The sequence below is a fragment of the Girardinichthys multiradiatus genome, chromosome 19, assembly GCF_021462225.1.
Source record: "Girardinichthys multiradiatus isolate DD_20200921_A chromosome 19, DD_fGirMul_XY1, whole genome shotgun sequence".
Lineage (NCBI taxonomy): Eukaryota > Metazoa > Chordata > Actinopteri > Cyprinodontiformes > Goodeidae > Girardinichthys > Girardinichthys multiradiatus.
Genome location: NC_061811.1, coordinates 39,416,978 through 39,436,885, shown reverse-complemented (window position 1 = coordinate 39,436,885; position 19,908 = coordinate 39,416,978). Strand labels below are relative to the sequence as shown.

General features: G+C 40.4%; 1 protein-coding gene across 18 annotated transcripts in view; it reads left to right on the top strand.

The window, feature by feature from the left end:
• The window catches only part of LOC124855289, a 64,201-nt gene that overhangs the window by 20,138 nt on the left and 24,155 nt on the right, over positions 1 to 19,908 (top strand). For 7 of the 18 annotated variants that reach the window (XM_047345034.1, XM_047345033.1, XM_047345031.1 and 4 more), the window contains exons 13-18: positions 3,970 to 4,111; positions 4,196 to 4,351; positions 9,258 to 9,384; positions 10,053 to 10,660; positions 10,757 to 10,874; positions 14,957 to 15,026. In XM_047345034.1, coding sequence (XP_047200990.1) covers positions 3,970 to 4,111; positions 4,196 to 4,351; positions 9,258 to 9,384; positions 10,053 to 10,660; positions 10,757 to 10,874; positions 14,957 to 15,026 — 1,221 coding nt within the window. Of the gene's footprint in view, positions 1 to 3,969; positions 4,112 to 4,195; positions 4,352 to 9,257; positions 9,385 to 10,052; positions 10,661 to 10,727; positions 10,875 to 14,956; positions 15,027 to 19,908 lie in introns of those variants that run through there. The other 11 variants (XR_007035051.1, XR_007035054.1, XR_007035053.1 and 8 more) reach the window with 5 other exon arrangements.

Below are 19,908 nucleotides of genomic sequence, written 5' to 3'. Positions count from 1 at the left end.
GAGGTTTAAGACCACAGCCTCAAAAATCAAAATGCACATAAATCTGGGTTTTATATGATTTTCTGTCAGACATTCACACTCTCCTGACCTCCTTCTGAATATTAATATTTATAATAATAATTTAGACTTTTAAAAATCTCACAATGGATAAATTATGCTCTGCATTTAACCCATCCCTTAGGGAGCAGTGGGCTGCCTTTTTGCGGTACCCCGGGGAGCTAAGGGTCTTGCTCAGAGTGGCAGTCTGTGTGATTCGAACCAGTGTACTTGTGGCCCCTCCAGGATGCAAATGCCCTGGTCTCTAACCACTTTGAGTAAAATTTTAACAGTAACCTTTCTCTCACACCAACAATAATAACAACTTTTCTAGAATTGCACTGCTCAAGGTGGCAGCAGCTCTGTTACTTTTGATTCTGATTGATTCTTTTTTGGGAACTCTTCCTCTTGTGGTGGATACAGTTGATTTTTTTTTTTTTGGACGACTGCTGTGCAGCTTGGAGGATTTTTCCTGATACTCTTCTACTTTTGGACATTTGTTATGATGCATCGCCATGGCAACGGGGTTGTTTGTTACAACTGGGAGCAGGTAATTAATATCTCAAAAGCTCAAATAAGAGAGAGAAGGAGGAAGTTCAAACCATCTCTTCCGTCAATTATGATGGGCAATGTGAGATTGTTGGGAAACAAGTTGGGTGAACTCCAAGCCATACAATGGAGCCAGCCAGAGTACCGGGAATGCAGTATTATGTGTTTTACTGAGACATGGCTGCAGGATCATATCCCCGACTCCAGCGTCTCTCTGCCGGGCTTTTTAACCATACGAGGAGACAAGAGATTTAAGGAGGAGCGGCAAATGTAAAGGAGGTGGACTGGCAGTACTTGTAAACAACAGATGGTGTCATCCAGGACATGTTACTGTGAAGTGTCATCTCTGCAGTCCAGATATTGAACTGTTGGCAGTAAGTTTTCGTCTATATTATTTACCCAGAGAGTTCACCAGTGTTATTTTGGCAACAGTTTACGTTCCACCTTCCGCTGTTGCCGACACTGCATGTGATGCCATCAGCTCAGTTGTTGCTAAGCTACAGACACAACATCCCAATGCTTTTGTGGCAATATCTGGTGATTTTAACCATGCTTCACTCTCTGTTAGACTTCCAACGTTTCAACAGTTTGTCAGCTGCTCTACCAGAGAAAACAAAACATTGGATTTGTTTTATGCAAATGTTAAGGACTCATACATCTCTACAGCAAGACCTCCTCTATGCAAAACAGATCACAATCTTGTTTTTCTCTGCTTAAAATAGCCCCTTGTTCAGAGACAATCTGTAACAAAGAGGACTGTGAGAAAAGGGTCACAGGAAGCTGAAGAAGCCCTTCAAGGTTGCTTTGAGGCTACAGACTGGAACGCACTGTGCCAGCCACATGGAGATGACATCAATGCCATGACTGAGTGTGTAACCGACTTTATAAACGTCTGTGGATAACGTCATCCACACCAGAACCGTGAGATGCTTCCCCAATAAGAAACCCTTGATCACCAGTGACCTGAAAGACCTGCTTAACAAGAAAAAAAGATCCTTCAGCAAGGGAGACAGAGAATTGTTGAGGAGTATACAGAAGCAACTTAAAGTCAAGATAAGAGACAGCAAGGAGGTGTACAAGAAGAAGCTGGAGAGCAAGCTCCTGCAAAACAATATCAGAGATGTGTGGACAGGGATGAAGAAGATCACAGGCTTCAAGCAGAAGGATGATCAGAGCGATGGAGGTCTGGACAGAGCCAATGAACCTAACACATTCTTCAATAGGTTCAGTTCAGAAACAAGCTCAGCATCCTCCTCTCCTGCTCACAGCCAAACAGACATCCCACCCTCCTTTGACCCATAGGACCCACATTTGTCCAGTAACACCTCAAATGTCTTTTCTTCCACGTCAGCCATGGGCCCTTCTGCTTCTACATGTTTGCCTTAAACCAACTCAGAAGATGTTGATGCTCCCTTTGCCTCCCCCGTCCACCTGTGTGTCTCAAGAAGTCAGGTGAAGATGCAACTGGAAAGACTGAATCGGAATAAGGCTGCAGGTCCAGATCGTGTCCGCCCTGGAGTCGTGAAGTGCTGTGCAGAGCAGCGCTGTGGGATTCTGCAGCACCTCTTCAACCTTAGCCTGGCCCAGAAGGAGGTTCCAGTGTTGTGAAAAACCTGTCTTGTACCGGTACCAAAGAAAACTCACCCATCAGTCCTCAATGACTATAGACCTGTTGCCCTGACATCCTACATCATGAAGGTCCTAGAGAGACTCCAGTTGGCCCACCTAAGTAAGCAAACAATAAACTATCAGGACCCCCTTCAGTTTGCTTATCACTGTGGAGTTGGAGTTGAAGATACCATCATACACCTGCTTCAACAAACCCACTGTCATCTGGACACTGCAACATTTCACAGTGCCAGCAGCACTGTGAGGATCATGTTCTTTGATTTCTCAAGTGCATTTAACACAATCCAACCTGATTTGTTTGTCAGAAACTCCAGAAGACTCAGGTGGAGGCCTCAACAATCTCCTGGATCAAAGACTACCTGACAAACAGACCACAGTTTGTGAGACTGAAGGGTTGTGTGTCTAACCAGGTAGTCAGCAGCACAGGAGCACCACAGGTGACAGTACTCTCACCATTCCTCTTCACTCTGTCCACCTCAGACCTCCAGTACAAGACAGACTCCTGTCACTTGCAGAAATACTCGGACGATTCTGCAGTTGTGAGGTGGATCAGAGATGGACAAGATGAGTACAGGAAGGTGGTGGACCACTTTGTGGCATGGTGTGGAAACAATCCTCTCATCTTGAACGTGACTAAAACAAAGGAGATGATTGTAGATTTTAAGAGAAACAGGAATAACTCAAAAACTATATCATGGGAGAAGAGGTGGAGTTGGTGGAGGAGTATAAATACCTCGGTGTTCACCTGGACAACAGACTGGAGTGGAGATGCAACTGTGAAGCCGTCTACAAGAAGAGACGGAGCAGACTATTTCTTGAGAAAGCTTAGGTTCTTCGGTGTTTGCAGCAAGATGCTGCAGATCTTCTATAAGTCTGTTGTGGAGAGTGTGATCTCTTCTGTCATCATCTGCTGGGGAAGCAGCATCAGAGCCAGGGACTTAAAAAAGCTCAACAAGCTGAAAAAGAAGGCTGGCTCTGTTCTGGGGACTCCTCTGGAACCTCTGGAAATGAAGAACATTATGGAGAACCCTGAGCATCCTCTTCACGAGACTGTCTTACAACAACAGAGTGACTTCAGTCAGAGGCTTCTTAAGATCTGCTGTAAGACAGACCGCTACAGGAGATCCTTCCTGCCAACAGCCATCAGCATCTACAACGGCTCTTTGAAGAAACCTGTATAGAATGAGTTACAACAACATTTAATTTCCCTTTTGGGTTAATAAAGTATTTTTGAATTTGAATTTGATAATTTCCTTCAATGAAAACCTAACTATTCAAGTTCATGCCTTGGAGTAGCAAGGAAGGGTGCATAAAGAAAATATTTATCCAGTTCTCTATATTCTGATCTACTGTGATGTACACTGGTTCAAGCCAGGTAACTGGCATCTCTTCGTCTACCTAAGGTTGCTATTGAACATCATCAGCGGACGGGGGCTTTTGGATCCTAATTGACGCGCTAATGCACCATCAGACCATTCAGGAATTTGTTTTGGTGATCATGTCATCTTTCCACAGGATGTCACTGCAGTTCATAACACCCATCTACTAGATGAATAGAATAACACTCCTTTTGTGCCATCCTGCATGTTCCTTTGATCCAAATACCACTGAAAACATTAAGTGATTGAAAGAGGCTTATAAAAATGAACTTCAAATTGTGTATGCCATTTGCAATTGTCATCTTCACCAGTGCAAGTAACTTTTGTAATACAAGTCTTGTACCCTCTTATCATTTTATTTGATCTGTTTTGACAGATGGCAAGCTGCACGTGGTAACAGGAGACCAGATGCGCTTGGTTCTGAGGAGTAGGCAACAGGTTGAAACTGCTCTTTTGGACTTTCACAATGAGCTTAACCACCTCAATGTCAACAAGTGTCTCAGATTGCTCAATGAAAGGTTTTTTCCTGTTTATCTTTCCTTAGGTGTTACATAACTCATAGTTGTCATACAGTCATTTTCACAAAGTTTGATCTTTGATAGGTACTTCTGGCAAACAATGAAGCCTGATGTGGTACAGTGGATCAACAACTGTTCTCAGTGCAGCCTGAAGATAAGAAAAAAACCATGTCGTCAAGCAGAGGCAGAAAGATCTGAGATGCTTCAGTCTCTGACATCTGCAGAATGTGGCTCACACAGGTATTTGGTCACAGCTGTTTTGTTCTTAAAAGCAGGCCTAAAACACTCTGCACTTATTGACACCCTGGCAAGCCTAGACAACTTTATTTTTATAGCATTTTTGATAGTAATTCAGTACCTTACAGGTAAACAAAGTAACACAAATAAGACGCATCGCAAACACAAAATACATCAAATAAACAATAGTAAAAATGTAAGCATAAAACAAAATAAACATTAAGATGCAAATTAAAACAAATGGAAGCTAAAAAAAATTATGGACCTAAACTGATAACGTATTCTTTGACCTTAATTAATCACATTTTTTATAGAGATCTTTTCACACAGTCAGGGGTAACAAGAAGGACTTTACTTAGGTAAAAACAGAAAGGCAGATATTTATGGAAAGCTACAGTCAACAGTAATGCATTCAGTCCTGATTTAAGGGAGTCAAGTGTCTCTTCACATTTTATGCTATCGGAGAATTGGCTCCAGAGCCTAGGAGCGTAAAAGCTGTCTTTCCTTGTTCAGTTCTTGTCCAGGGAATACTGAGTAAATAGGTCTCTGATTAACCGAAGGGCATACATGGTTCATACATGACCAGCAACTATTGTAAAGATGTATAAATATCTAAAAGAAAATTATCCCATATCTGAATATTAAAATATCACCCAAGATAAAGAATCAAATATTTTCTTTGGGTACATCAATTCAATGGTTAAAGCATCCCAAGCTAGGAAACCATTTTTTCTTTTTTTTTACTAAAATATTGTTGCCACACTTATAAGCAGTCTGTGTCAATACATTGTGAAACCCCTGTATGCCAATAGGACAGCACTTAATCTTCTCGTAATTTTTCACAAGGTTGGAGCATACAGTGAGACGGATCAGCCAACGTCCAAGGATCTCACTGTTTTCTTTGGTTTACCCTAAATAGTTTTCTGTAGGTTTTTAGTCTTAGGACTAGGATGGCCATAGAAGAAGGTTAAAATGGTGTCTGGTGAACAATTTCTGTGATGATATTTAATTCAGTTAAATAATTGATTAATCCCAAATGGAAATTAAATGTTGTTGTAGCCATTGTAGATGCTGAGTGTTGTGGGCAGGAGTGATCTCCTGTAGTGGTCTGTCCTACAACAGATCTGAAGAAGCCTCTGACTGTTGTACGGCAGTCTCATGAAGAGGATGCTCAGGGTTCTCCATGATGTTCTTCGTGTTATGAAGAATCCTTCTTTGCACAAGGATCCCCAGAGGCTCCACAGGAGTCCACAGAACAGAGCCAGACTTCTTTATTAGCTTGTTGAGCTTTTTTAAGTCCTTGTCTCTGATGCTGCTTTCCAAAACAAATGATTGCAGAGGAGATCATACACTCCACAACAAACTTATAGAATATATGCAGCATTTTGTTGCAAACACCGAAGGACCTAAGGTTCCTCAAGAAGCTTCACAGTGGCATCTTCAGTCCACTTTGTTGTCCAGGTGAACACCAAGGTATTTATACTCCACCACTTCCACTTCTTCTCCCATGATGGAAATAGTGTTTGACCTATTCCTGTTTCTCTTGAAATCTGCAAACATTGTGGAAGCGTAAAGCTTCGTTTGGTAGATTAAAAAGTGTTACTATTGTTTTTACCATATGTAAAATGAATTATGTGTAGATTGTTCTGGGCACAAGGGAAAAGTCACTCTGAGAAGCATGCAAGGCCTTTTTAAGAACAAGGTAGATAAGAAAACAGTCTAGGTGTGAAGAAAGACTGATGGACTTGTTATTATAGAAGCTAACTTAGGCTGGATGCTTTGACATTAGTTCAGCAGTCCAGTTTAGCTCAGGAATGGGGAGTTGACCGGTGTGATGAAATTGTTATGGTTCAAACTGTCACGTAGACCAGTTTGATTTCCTGCAGATGTTTGCCGGTTTTGTATTCCTGGAACTGCGCTTGAGAATCAATGTTGTGAGTGCCAAAATGTGCGTAAGTGACAGGGTACATCTGATTGATCAAAGAGTCTCACATACACAACAATATGACTGTTGTATATATATATATATCTTGACTCGTGTCAGGAATTGGGATTTTGTATGAAGATGTGTTCTGAATAAAAGGTCCCCCGCGTCAGCTTTGAGAGGAAACCAGTTGTCTCTTCATCATTTTTAAATTGGGAAACTTTCTTCTCCCACATCATCTCCTTTGTTTTATTCATGTTTAAGATGAGATGATTGTAGACCATGGCATGAAGCTTCTTTTCCATGTCTCATACACCCAGTACAGTCCCCTGTGGGGCTCCTGAAGGGGTTCCTGATTGTTTATTGTTTGCCTACTCAAGTGGGTCAACAGGAGTATTTTTAGGACATTCATGATATAGGATGCCAGGACAACAGGTCTATAGTCATTGAGGACTGATGGGTGAGTTTTCTTTGGTACCAGAACAAGACAGGAGGTCTTCCACAACACCTTCTTCCCAGAACCTTCTTCTGGGCCAGGCTAAGGTTGAAGATCTGCTGCAGAATCCCAGAGAACTGCTCTGCACAGGCCTTCAGGACTCTAGGGCTGGCACAATCTGGATGGCACCATCTTCTGTTAAAGGAATATACCAGAATGAAAGTAACAGAGCTACTCCATCATGCTGCCAACTTGAGCGGCGCAATTCTAGAAATTATGCTATATGTTTTGGATCACTAGGCCTTTTCTGGCATAGTTCACCAGTTTTATTAAAAATGTCCTGAAATTTAAAATGGTTTATGATGCCGTTAACTCTAACAGGGTTCCTAGGTTCTTTGGTTGACAAACAGGCCCACAGTATTACAGAATCCCCACCATGCTTAATATTATTTTTCACCAGACCCAGTTGGACTAATTTCTAGGTAAATTAACAGCAGACTCCAGACATTTATAGGTCTGGTAACCATTTTTGCTGCAGTTCTCTAACAATACGTTTTGAAGATTTTTTGTTTTGCTTCCCTTACCATCCTCACTATTCATGGTGGCAAGATAAACTTAGGTCATCATCCAGCACCATTGGTTCTAGTACCAGTTGTTACACTAACTGCTACTCTGACGATAGATATTCGGAAGTAAATGTTTTTTGTAGCCATTTTGGGACTTCTTCAGTTCAACACAACTCTGCATTGCTCGATTGGCATTGTTCCAGAGCTAAGAAGCATCTTCAAGTGCAAATAAGAGAAATCAGCCTTTGTTTTGAATTACATTTATTCCCCAGGGAAGTAGGCAACTATGAATTACTAAGGTAAGGTTTTTAAACATGTTGGACAACTTCAAAATAGAAAGTTTATTAGAGTACACATTGTGGTTTATGATTTTTAAGGTCCTAATAAGTGTGGCAATGTGGATTTTGTAAAAGAGAAAAGAACAACTCTACACTTGCTACTAAATAAAGGTACTCAGAATAAAGGTTGGAATTTAAATGTAGAACAATACACAGTTAGAATATAAAAATCTCTTCTGTAGCATGGCTTTTCCACTTTACCACTGTGGAGCTCAGCAGGAATGTTTCCTTAAACAGCAGGTAAATACTTATATTTTACCATCAAAATTTTACCAGCTATTTAGTATAACTCACTGAGAAGAACAATAAGACAAGATAACCAGATATAAGTATGAAATACAGTTTTTAAATTAGAATTTTCTGTATTAAGGGAAAAAATATGTGAAATCCCTAAGTAAAAAAGTTACCATTAGTTAAAACACGAATTAACTGTAATTACCCACGTTTAAAAAAAAAAAAAAGCTGGGTTGATTTTTAACTTGCAAATCCTAGCCTTATTACTTCCAGATCTGTGGAATAAAGAAAACACCATCTGACAAAATGAAGTAGACTAAAAGGTCTTAAAAGGCTGTGTTCTTTCTGAGAACACAGCATTTCCCCATTTAAAGATGTTTAGCAACAGATAAGAAACAGTCATTGACTTCTATCAGTCTGGAAAGGGTCACAAAGCCATTCTGAGGCTTTGGGACTATAGTGAATCACAGTAAAAGTCATTCTCTACAAATGGAGACATTGAACAGTGGTAAGTCTTTCCAGGACTGGCTGGCATACAAAAATTACTCCAAGAGCTCATCTACTACTCATCCAGGAATTGACAAAAAGACCGCAGAACAACATCTCAAGCACTGCTGGCTTGAGATGTTGAGATTGAAGTGGAGGTTTTTGGAAGTTGTCGGTCCTGTTACATCTGCCATAAATTACACAGCATTCCAGAAAAAATGAAACTGGTTTAATTTTTTTGGTTTTCTGTTACATCATACAGACAAGAATGTATTGTCTTTATGTAAAAGGGACCTGATTGATGTATGTATGCATGTATGTATGCATGTATATATATATATATATATATATATATATATATATATACTATATATACATACTTACATACATACATACATGACTATTACGATGTCAAATATGTGCAAATATGCAAGATTTAGGGGGACAGCCTTTCTTTCATCTGTTGTCCCTCAGCAGATAATACACAGCTGTTACAATAAATACAAAAAAACGTGGTGGTGGTAGTATGATGGTATGGAGCTGCTTTTTTGCTTCAGACCATCATCTTGTGACCTGATGGTCTGCAGCAAGACAATGACCCCACCCCCACACACACACACATAAATAAATATTAAAAAAATAGAACCAAAAGGAGTGACCTGTTTGAAATCCTCACTCCAATCTGTTTAGGATGCTGTGGCATTGGCATGATGTCAAACAGTTAAAACAATTTTGCAATGAAGAGTGAACCAAATTTATAAATGTTGGAAAACTGCATTCTGTGTTTACTCAGGTTGTCTTTGTCTTATTATTAAATATTTTAATTATCAGAAAGGCCAAAGAGAGTTGTTAAAATGTAAGTGACAGTAAATGTATTTCACTGAAATTTGGTTTCCTGTCCATCTGTCTTTTTTCATTATTTCAGTGATGATGATGATGGCTGTGGGGATTATGAATATGATGGCGGTGATAATGATGTAGATGATGATGAAAATGGTGGAAGAGATGGGGTTGTAGAAGAGGAGCATATACTGGAGTCAGTGGAGACAATGGTGGGTTTCTTCCCGTCCGATCCTATCCTATTCACAAAGTGAGTGCTCAATGAAAATAACAGGTGAATGGCTAAAAACATAAAAAAAGAAAATTAAGGTTATGGAGTGGTTTAAAGTCTAGACTTAACTGCAATTGAGATGCCATGGCGTTACCTTGAAAAGATTGTTTATGATCGAAAACGTGCCAATGTTTCTGAATTAAAACAACTGTTCAAAAGAGTGGGCAAACGATGTAAAAAAATCTCATTGGATTTTACAGACACTCTATGGTGGTTGTTACTGCCAAGGTTGGCAAAACCAGTTATTAGGGTTAGATGTCCATTACTCTTTCCTGTGGGGCCATGTTGGTTTGGAAAGCTCTTTCCTCTTAATAAATGGCATCATAATTTGAAAACTGCGTTTTGTATTTACTCAGGGTTTCTTTGATACTAAAATTTTAGTCTGAAACATTTAAGTGTGTTCTAAAAATGCAAAAAACAGTGTGTAAAGAGGCAAATACTATTTCACTGCCTATTAAAGCATATTGAAATTTTCATAAAAAGTTTTAAAAATCGAGCTTTGATTAAAAAAAAAGTTGATAAATAAAGCTGTTAAATGTGTTGGTATGTGGTCTTAGGGGTCAACTTATTGTCATGGAGCTGATACTTTTGTTTTCCCTCCTATTACAGTCTGTGGAGACAGCTTCCTTCCCTTTATCCTCTCCCACCAATCCGCAGCCAAGAATTCCTATACTCATCCATCTGAGAACTCCCTGTCAACTTCAGGCCAAAACGTCCATCATTCTTCAACCTAGAATTCCCAACTCGACCACTATTGGCCGGATCTGGTCGAACAGAATGACAATCCCTATACAGTCTGACACATTAAACAGCTCTGAGATTCAATACAGTAACCAGAGCCTGTCAAAGAAGCCAACTCAATCTGAAGATCTAAAGGGAACAAGGAACTCGGAAAACTGTACTGAAGTGCATCATTTCATCCAAGGGCAGGTCACAGCCCTACCTCTCTTAGAGCCACATCCTCTTCTTAACCAAACTCAAACTCTGAATTACAATCGTCGACAAAAGACCAAAAAAACAGGGGATCTCCAGGGCCAGCGCATTGACAGGTGCTCTTTAAAGAGGAAGACAGGTATGCAGGGAGAAAGTTTCACTCAGGGGAGCTCCAGCTGTGGCCTTGAGCCAGTAGTGGCGCCAAGCTCCAAACCCTGGCCTGTTTTTACCATCAGCAACTCTGCACTGGAACAGGCAGGACACCAACCTCGTAAAGTGGAGAGGTAAGATACAAAAACTAGCTTTTTGCTTATATTTTGCCAATTTCTTTATGTTAAGTAATCTTTACAGTTTTCCTTTGAATGCGTGTATATAAACAGCCCACTTGTGCTTCAGAAGTCTAAAATGCTTCAGGCCCGAACCATCATCCAGCAGTGCAGCCATGCAAAAGTTAAGGTCAGGCGAGCGGTAGATGGTGCTGATGCTGAGTGGGTTGAGGTGAGTGAGTGGTTCAGTAATAGCTTCATGTACTTTATTTACCAGTTAGTTAGTCATTTTCTACCGCTTCTTCCATAGTGGGTTGCGGGGAAGCTGGTGCCTATCTCCAGCAGTCTTTGGGCGGGAGGTGGGGTACACCCTGGACATGTTGTCAGTCCACCGCAGACTTTATTTACCATTTATTTACAAATTTACTTAATGTACAGAATGCTTGGACACCATCTGTTAAAGTAAATTAGAATTATTTTGATTAAACTTGTCAGATACAACAATTCTTGAAATGCTAGTGAAAATTTAGCAATGAAGCTTTTTACCCATTTTCTTACATTCCAACCTGTAATGTAAATGTTTTATAATCTAATTTTGTGTAATGGATCTGCAAAAACCAGCTTAGTTGGTGAAGTGACTTTTGTGAAGTGCCTTGAGACAACATGTGTCTCAAGGCACTATATAAATAAACAGAATCGAATTGAATTAAAGTGAAATGAGGAAAGAACAGAAGAAAAAACTGAATGAAAATTCACATATGTCCACCACCTGTGCTATGGAAAGTTCTGGTGCAGCCAATTACCTTCAAAAGTCACATACATGTAATTATTGAAATGAAGTTCATCTGTATCACATGATCTGTCAGTATACACACGTATTTTCTGAAAGGTCTCTGGGGCTTCAACACCACTAAGCAAAATACATCACAACATGAAACCAAGAACCTCTCAAAACAAGTCAGGGACCAAGTTGTTGAGAAGTAGATGTCACGGATGGGTTATAATAAAAAGTCCAAATGTTTGATCTTTCCCCGGAACACCATCAAATCCATCATCTTCAAATGGGAGGCACATGGTAAGACAACAAACCTGCCAACAGAGGGTTTGTCCACTAAAACTCACAGACTGAGCAAGGAGGGCATTAATCAGAGAGGCAGCACAGAGACTAAAGGTAACCCTGAAGGAGTTGCAGAGTTGCACAGTAAACCCTTGGGGCTTCATGGACGAGTGGCCAAAAAAAAGCCATTACATAAGAAGGCAGGTTTGCTAAAGTTTGCTAAAAGGCATGTGGGTGACTTCTCAATGTACAGTGGGGAGAAGAAGTATTTGATAGAATGCCAATTTTGCAGGTTTTCCCACTTGCAAAGCATGTAGAAGTCTTTAATTTCTATCATAGGTTCTGTTCAACTGTGAGTGATGGAACCTAAAACAGAAATCTAGAAAATCACATTGTGTCATGCATTTTATTGCATGACATAAGTATTTGATACATCAGAAAAACAAAATGTAATATTTGGTAAAGAAAACCTTTGTTTGCAATTCCAGATATCTCAGACATTTCCTGTAGTTCTTGATGAGGTTTGCAGACACTGCAGCAGGGATTTTGGACCACTCTGCCATATAGATCTTCTCCAGATTCTTTAGGTTTCAGGGCTGTCGCTGAGCGATACGGACTTTCAGCTCTCTCCAAAGATTTTCAAATGGGTTCAGGTCTGGAGGCAGGCTAGGCCACTCCAGGACCTTGAGATACTTCTTACGGAGCCACTCCTTAGTTGCCCTGGCTGTGTGCTTCGGGTCGTTGTCATGCTGGAAGACTCAGCCATGACCCATCTTCAATGCCCTTACTAAGAGAAGGAGGTTGCTGGCTAAGATCTCCCGATACATGGCCCCATCCCTCCTCCCCTCAATACGGTGCAGTCGTCCTGTCCCCTTTGCAGAAAAGCATCCCCAAAGAATGATGTTTCCACCTTCATGCTTCACGGTAGGGATGGAGTTCTTGGGGTTGTAGTCATCGTTGTTCTTCCTACAAACACGGCGAGTGGAGTTTAGACCAAAAAGCTCTATTTTTGTCTCATCAAACCCCATGACCTTCCATTCCTCCTCTGGATCATCCAGATGGTCATTGGCAAACTTAAGATGGGCGGGGACATGCGCTGGCTTGAGCACGGGGACCTTGCGTGCGCTGCAAGATTAAAATGCTTGGTGGCATAGTATATTACTTATGGTCATCTTTGAGACTGTGGTCCCAGCTCTCTTCAGGTCATTGACTAGGTCCTGCTGTGTAGTTCTGGGCTAATCCCTAACCTTCCTTGTGATCATTGATGCCCCACAAGGTGAGATCTTGCATGGTACCATTTTCTTATAATTGCATCAACAGTTGTTGCTTCTCACCAAGCTGCTTGGCTACTTTTGCTATAGCCTATCCCAGCTTTGTGCAGGTCTATTATTTTATCCCTGATGTCTTTACACAGCTCTATGGTCTTGGCCATTTTGGAAAGGTTGAGGTTTGTTTGACTGAGTGTGTGGACAGGTGTCTTTTATACAGATAACGAGTTCAAACAGGTGCGGTTAATACAGGTAATGAGTGGCAAACAAGAGGGCTTCTTAAAGAAGAACTAACAGGCCTGTGAGAGACAGAATTTTTACAGGTTGTTAGGTGATCAAATACTTATGTCATGCAATAAAAAGCAGATTAATTACTTGAAATTCACACAATGTGATGTTCTGGATTGTTGTTTTAGATTCTGTCACTCACAGTTGAAGAGTACCTATGATAAAATTTAAAGACATCTACATGCTGTAAAATCGGCAGTGTATCAAATACTTTTCTCCCCACTGTATGAAGAAAGGTCCTCTGGTAAGATGAGGCTAAAATTGGACTTTTTGGCCACCAAGGAAAAAGCTATGTCTTCACAAACCCAAACACATCCCATCACCCCAAGAACACCATCCCCACAGTTAAACATGGTATAGCAGCAGGGACTGGGAAACTGGTCCGAGTTGAGGAGAAGATGGATAGTGTTAAACACAAAGATGTTCTTGAGCAAAACCTGTGTGTGGGATGGAGGTTCTCCTTTCAGCGGGACGATGACCCAAAGTATACTGCTAAAGCAACAACTTGAGTTGTTTAAGGAGAAACACTTAAATATGTTGGAATAGCTTAATCAAAGTACTCGTACTCATCGTCTTCCGCTTTATCCGGGACCGGGTTGCTGGGGCAGCACTTCCTCCAGCTCCTCCAGAGCCCAAGGCGTTCCCAGGCCAGCCGAGAGACATAGTCCCTCCAGCGTGTCTTGGGCCGTCCCCTGGGCCTCCTCCCGGTGGGGCGTGCCTGGAACACCTCCCGAGGAAGGCGTCTAGGAGGCATCCTGTATAGATGCCCGAGCCACCTCAACTGGCTCCTCTCGATGTGGAGGAGCAGCGGCTCTACTCCGAGCCTCTCCTGGATGGCCGAGCTCCTCACCCTATCTCTAAGGGAGTGCCCGGCCACCCTACGAAGGAAGCTCATTTCAGATGGCTGCTCACACTGAGCCTGGTTCTGCTGGAGGTTTCTTCCTGTTAAAAGGGAGTTTTTCCTCTCAACTGTCGCTACATGCATGCTCAGTATGAGGGATTGCTGCAAAGTCAACGCCAGTGACTGTCTATTGTCTCTACATGCTCATCCGGGAGGAGTGACTGCTACAAGTCTCTGACTCTATGCAATCTGCTGGGTTTCCTTAGACAGAAAAACTTTTTATCCAATTTGAATAAATAACTGAATCTGACTGCACTGTTCAATGATTAGGATTAATTGGAATGTATGTACCTGACTTTAGAGAAGTGCCTTGAGACAACATGTGTTGTGAATTGGCGTAATATAAATAAACTGAATTGAATTGATGACCAGCTGACCTTTTAAAGATCATGTTGACTCTGTCGCCCAATTGTGCAACTATAAATTGTTAAAGATAAGAAAACCCGGTTCCTACTTAACCCAATGTACCCTAACACCTACTGTGTACTTTCCTACACCCTCTACTACACTACCTCTTTCTACACTTCCCCCTGTGCCTTCAGTCTATATCTACTCTGTCACCTCTCACAGAACCTGACTCTAGTGGTCTTCCTTCTAAGTAGCTCTTTGTTAGCTTCTATATTAACTGCATCCTTATATCCTTTTTTGTTAGTTAATTTGGATGTGTCTGCCAAATACATAAACCATAAACAAACTTATTATTTACTTGTTGTTTTCTTCCCTGTTTTCTCATGTTTGATTTTTAGGAGATGTACTATTTAATTTTGAATCAGAAGTTATCATTGTCTCCTTCTCTTTAGATTGAACAGGGGTTGGTTGTGTATGTGTGCTTCTTTCGTGGAGCTACTGAGGAGGTCATACTTGAGATGGGTGAGATATTTTTCAAGTTCATTATGTTTCTTATATAAAATATGTACGGAATATGTTTTTCAGCACTTTATACACATGTTACTTTTTGTCAGGCTTTAAGAAATGCGTTTTTTTTATTTTATAGACAGCAAACATACGTATTTATAGTATGCATACTAATATGCACACTATAAATTGTAATTCCTTGTCAAAACCAGCAGAGACACAAATGTTAAAAATAGAAACTCCCCTTTGGGAGAAGTGAAGATGAAGGCTGCATAGTCAGGTTTGAAGCAAGGAGAGATGCATAGGCCTAAATTACAAATATAGGACCTCACAAAGCTGGATTGTGTCTCTACTGTGCGTGTTCAGTTGCTTATTTGCGCGCCTCGATGGGAAAAGCTGTCTCTTTTTCTTTGTGAAATATAACATTTTTGCCCCTTAAAAAACATTGTCTTTCGTTTACCCCCAAACCTGACTACTGCTAAATTTGTCAGGTGAGCTATATTGTGTCCTTGTTCCTCACTTAAAAGCAAGATCGTTCAGTTCACAGTTCTTAAAAATGTTAGCTCCACTCATGAACGGGTTTGTGCACAAAACTATTGACCTGAGCAGAAATATAATCTCTTTCAAGGCTGAAGCTTCTTCAATGTCTGTGAAATTTAAATATTCACAACCACTAGAAAAAATAATGATACAGTTTCAACACCTAATTTAGCTGTAAAAAAATACAACTCAGATATAATTCAACCTTATTTTTTAACAGCTAAACATTACTATAGTAATATTGAAATACTGAATGACAGTTTTTGTCAAGATTTGTAACTTTTAGTAATTTATATGATCTGAATTCCAGATTCTGAATTCGGGATTTTCTTTAAATTTGCAAACTATGCAAACAATGCAAAAGACTTTCAAATCACATATTTTATTTACAACAGAACATAAATAAGATAACAAATGTTTAAACATATAAACTGCACACCTTCATTCATTAAATGAGCTCATTTAAAAACTGATGTTTGCTTCAGGTCCAAAGTAGTTAGAACAAGGTCATGTTTAGCAAGGTGTAGAATCTCCCCTTCTTTTTAAAAGAGTCTGGAGATGTCTTGGAATCGGGGTTTTAATTTTCGAAGTTTTGATATTGGAATTTGGCCCATTATTGTCTAATATACTGTAGGTTTCCAGCTGCTGCGAGTTCATGTTCGTCCTTGACTTCTTTTTCATTTAATTATATGGCAAAGGTTATCTATAGGTGAAAGAACTGGACTGCAGGCAGACCAAATCGGCACCCAGTCTCTTCACCAATGTAGCCAAGCTCTTGTAATAACTGTGGAATAAGATTTTTTATTGTCCTGCTGAAATACACAATGCCTTCCCTAGACATCATTTTGAGGGGAGTTTATGCTCATCTAAAAACCTTTCAGCAATTGTAGTACCTTCCAAAATGTGCAAGCTACCCTTACCGTTTGCACTTATACATCCCCATACCATCAGAGATGCTGGCTTTTGAACTTAACACTGATAACAGGTCTCCTTCCTCTTTAACCGGATTCTGTTAACTGTTTCTGGAAGTACCACAGGGACCTAGTAATGTCAATAATTCAGTGTCATCTGAGGGCTTAAAGACCATGAGCACCCAACAAAGGTCATCTGCCTTGTCCCTTGTGACAGACATCTCTATTTTCCCTGGATCCTTTGATAACACTATGCACTGTAGATTATGGAAGTTGAAAAGCCTTTTTAATTTGACGTTGAGGAGCATTGTTTTATAAGTATTCTAAAATTTATTGCACTCTTTCATAGATTGGAAAACTTCTGCACATATTTAATTCAGAGAGATTGCCTTTCTAAGGCTTCCCTTTGATAACTTATCATGTAGCAGACCTGATATCAGTTAACCTTATTACTTACTAGATGTTCTCCCAGGTGAATTTTTTTGAACTGTCTTGGTTTTTCAGGCATTTGTTGTCCAAGTATTTTGGGACCTGTAGCAGATATCAAATTTGAAATAAGCTCATTATCGGGTGAATGTGTGTTGTAAATAAAACATTGAATAATCAATATAAAAATGTTATTGGCATTTCAACAATCATACCCTTCTTATAATTGCTGACCGGCTTTTTGCATGTTTCCACAGGGTGAAACAGATGATATATCTTTGGTAAAGTAAATGACCTTTACCCTTTATCTTTAGCTCCCATTACAGATTTATTATGCTCATCACTTGAAAATAATGTTCATTCAATCTTCCACACTGACTGATTCTGTTTAGCTCATTGGCTTCTTGCTTTCCTGTGAAAGATTCCTGCCTCTTTAGTGATTTTTGTTATGTTGTTTCTTTTTTTTTTTATCTTGATGTGTGTTTACGATCTTCTTTTTAAAAAAAAAAGATTATACTTGGTTAATGGGAATTATCAGAATGTTTTAACTGCTTAAAGAATTAATTTCTTAAAAGGGTTCTAATATCCATCTAATGGCTTTAGCCATTTGTTCTCTCATTAGGTCAGTGGTTCTAAAACGTTTTATGCTGAGCCACCTTAGGAGGACTAAAATTTTACACGCTCCCCGATCCCAACAAGACAAAGAAATGGGTAATAATATAAACGTTTTAGAAAAAACAATTTTGGAGAAAAAAGGAAAATCGGTGTTGATCTATATAGTATTTAAACAGTTTTTCTTTTATATTCTCTATTTATGTAAAAAAAAAAATTACTTTCATAATTGTTTTCTTTGGTTATTATAACGACGTAATAGTAACTTAAGTTCTCATCCATTAAAAATGGAAATAAAACCATAATTGTTCAAGATTCATACATAATACGTAAAAAGTCAACTAATTTATAAAGCGTAATAATTTTAATTGACTGCAAAGACTGAAGATTCTATTAAAATTGTTATCAATATTTGGTGGAGCAGGGGTATAGCGGGCGATCCATATTGGAGGCTACAGTCCTCGACACAAGCAGTCAAGTCCGGCCCATCGACCGTTGCTTCATTAATGCATTCTCACTTATTGTTTTTCTTTATGCTAAGTGAGAATGCATTAATGCATTTTTGTGCATCTAGTCCTGCATACTTCAACCGATTTCAACAACTCAGGTATGAAAACGTTCAGCTTGTTCTCCATTTTTCCCTTTCACTTTACGTAGTGTTGTGCCTTTAATATAATATATTCAACAAAAAGGATTGACATTTTTGTTCCCCTGCCAGTTCTGATAAGAATGCTCCAAGAATGACGTTGATAGCCCTTACGGTTTTTGAGTTATAGGGAGTTGTCGGGAGTATATGCCACTTTGTTAAAAAGGCAAATGAGACTGAAGTGTCATGCTGCGATAGACAAACTGCAGGTGTCGTTGCTTATTGGCTGATTCATTCCTCACTGATTCCTTTATATCTTTGTCTGTTTCTCACCCTATTCACCTTATTTTTAATGGAAATACGGATAGTCCATTGATGTTTTTTGTGCAAGACTTCCGGTCAGGCACTTCTGGTCCCTGGCTAGTGGACTTACACTGTAGCGGCTAATAAAATAAGTTTTCTTCACAACCAATTCAATTGTTATGGCTTCGAGAAAGTCCGGGATTATTTGTGCAGCAAGAGGATGTCATAATGACTGGTTCAAGGTTTGCTTGGAGCAGGAGTGTTATGATCATCGGCTGCGTACAAGAGCTGAATGTGGATGCGAGGCGCCCAATGATCAACACCCCCTGTACCGGTCTGTCGTGGTGAAAAGAGCTGAGTCAAAAAGCAAAGCTCTCGATTTACGGGTCGATCTACTTTCCTACCCTCATCTATGGTCATGAGCTTTGGATCATGACCGAAAGAACGAGATCACGGATACAAGCGGCCAAAATGAGTTTCCTCTGCAGGGTGTCTGGGCTCGGCCATAGAGACAGGGTGACAGCTCGGTCATCCGGGAGGGACTCAGAGTAGAGCCGCTGCTTCTCCACGTCAAGAGGAGCAAGTTGAGGTGATTTGGGCATCTGGTTAGGATGCCTGCTGGACGCCTCCCTGGTGACGTGTTCGGGGCACGTCCCACTGGGAAGAGGCCCAGGGGACGGCCCAGGACACGCTGGAGGGACTGTGTTTCTCGGCTGGCCTGGGAACACCTTGGGATTCCCCCGGACGAGCTGGCCCAAGTGGCTGGGGAGAGGGAAGTCTGGGTCTTTCTGCTTAGGCTTCTGCCCCCGTGACCTGACAATGGATGGATGGAGCGAGCTAGCGCAGTTCTTATTCTGATTTTAAGGTTGACTACATTGATGGTTGTGATTGGTTTTTGCTCAAAACATCACCTGCAGCAGTGAATTTTGGGTAATATACTTCGGTGAAGTCCGCTAAGATGCGCGCTTAGCCTAAGTGTGGATCGGGGGCAAAAAGGGGGCAGGGCGGGGTGAAAGACCACTCTGGAGAACTGGGACACAATATGCACTGTAACCCATAAAACTGGACTGCGCAATTGAGGGACACAATGGTGGAAGTGCGAGTATTGGGACAGGGCCATTGAATGGAGTGTTAATGTTAGCCAACATGCTAGTTTTAGCCCACATGCTAATGATAGCATTTAAGCTAACATTAGCAATTAGGCAAATTTTTACTTATAAGGCTAAATTGACATTGAATAGAGTGAGATAATGTTAACTAACATGCTAAGGTTAGCATTTATGCTAACATTAGCTATTTATCAATTTTTTGCTTATGAGCTATTGCTGTCATACTAAACTGAGTAAGCTAACATTAGCATTTTAACTAACATTAATGTTAGCCCCTCCTTGAACCGCCACCTTAACGTGGTGGAGGGGTTTGAGTGCTCGAATGATCCTAGAGGCTATGTTGTCTGGGGCTTAAATGCCCCTGGTAGGGTCTCCCATGGCAAACAGGCTCCAGGGGACAGGTCAGACAA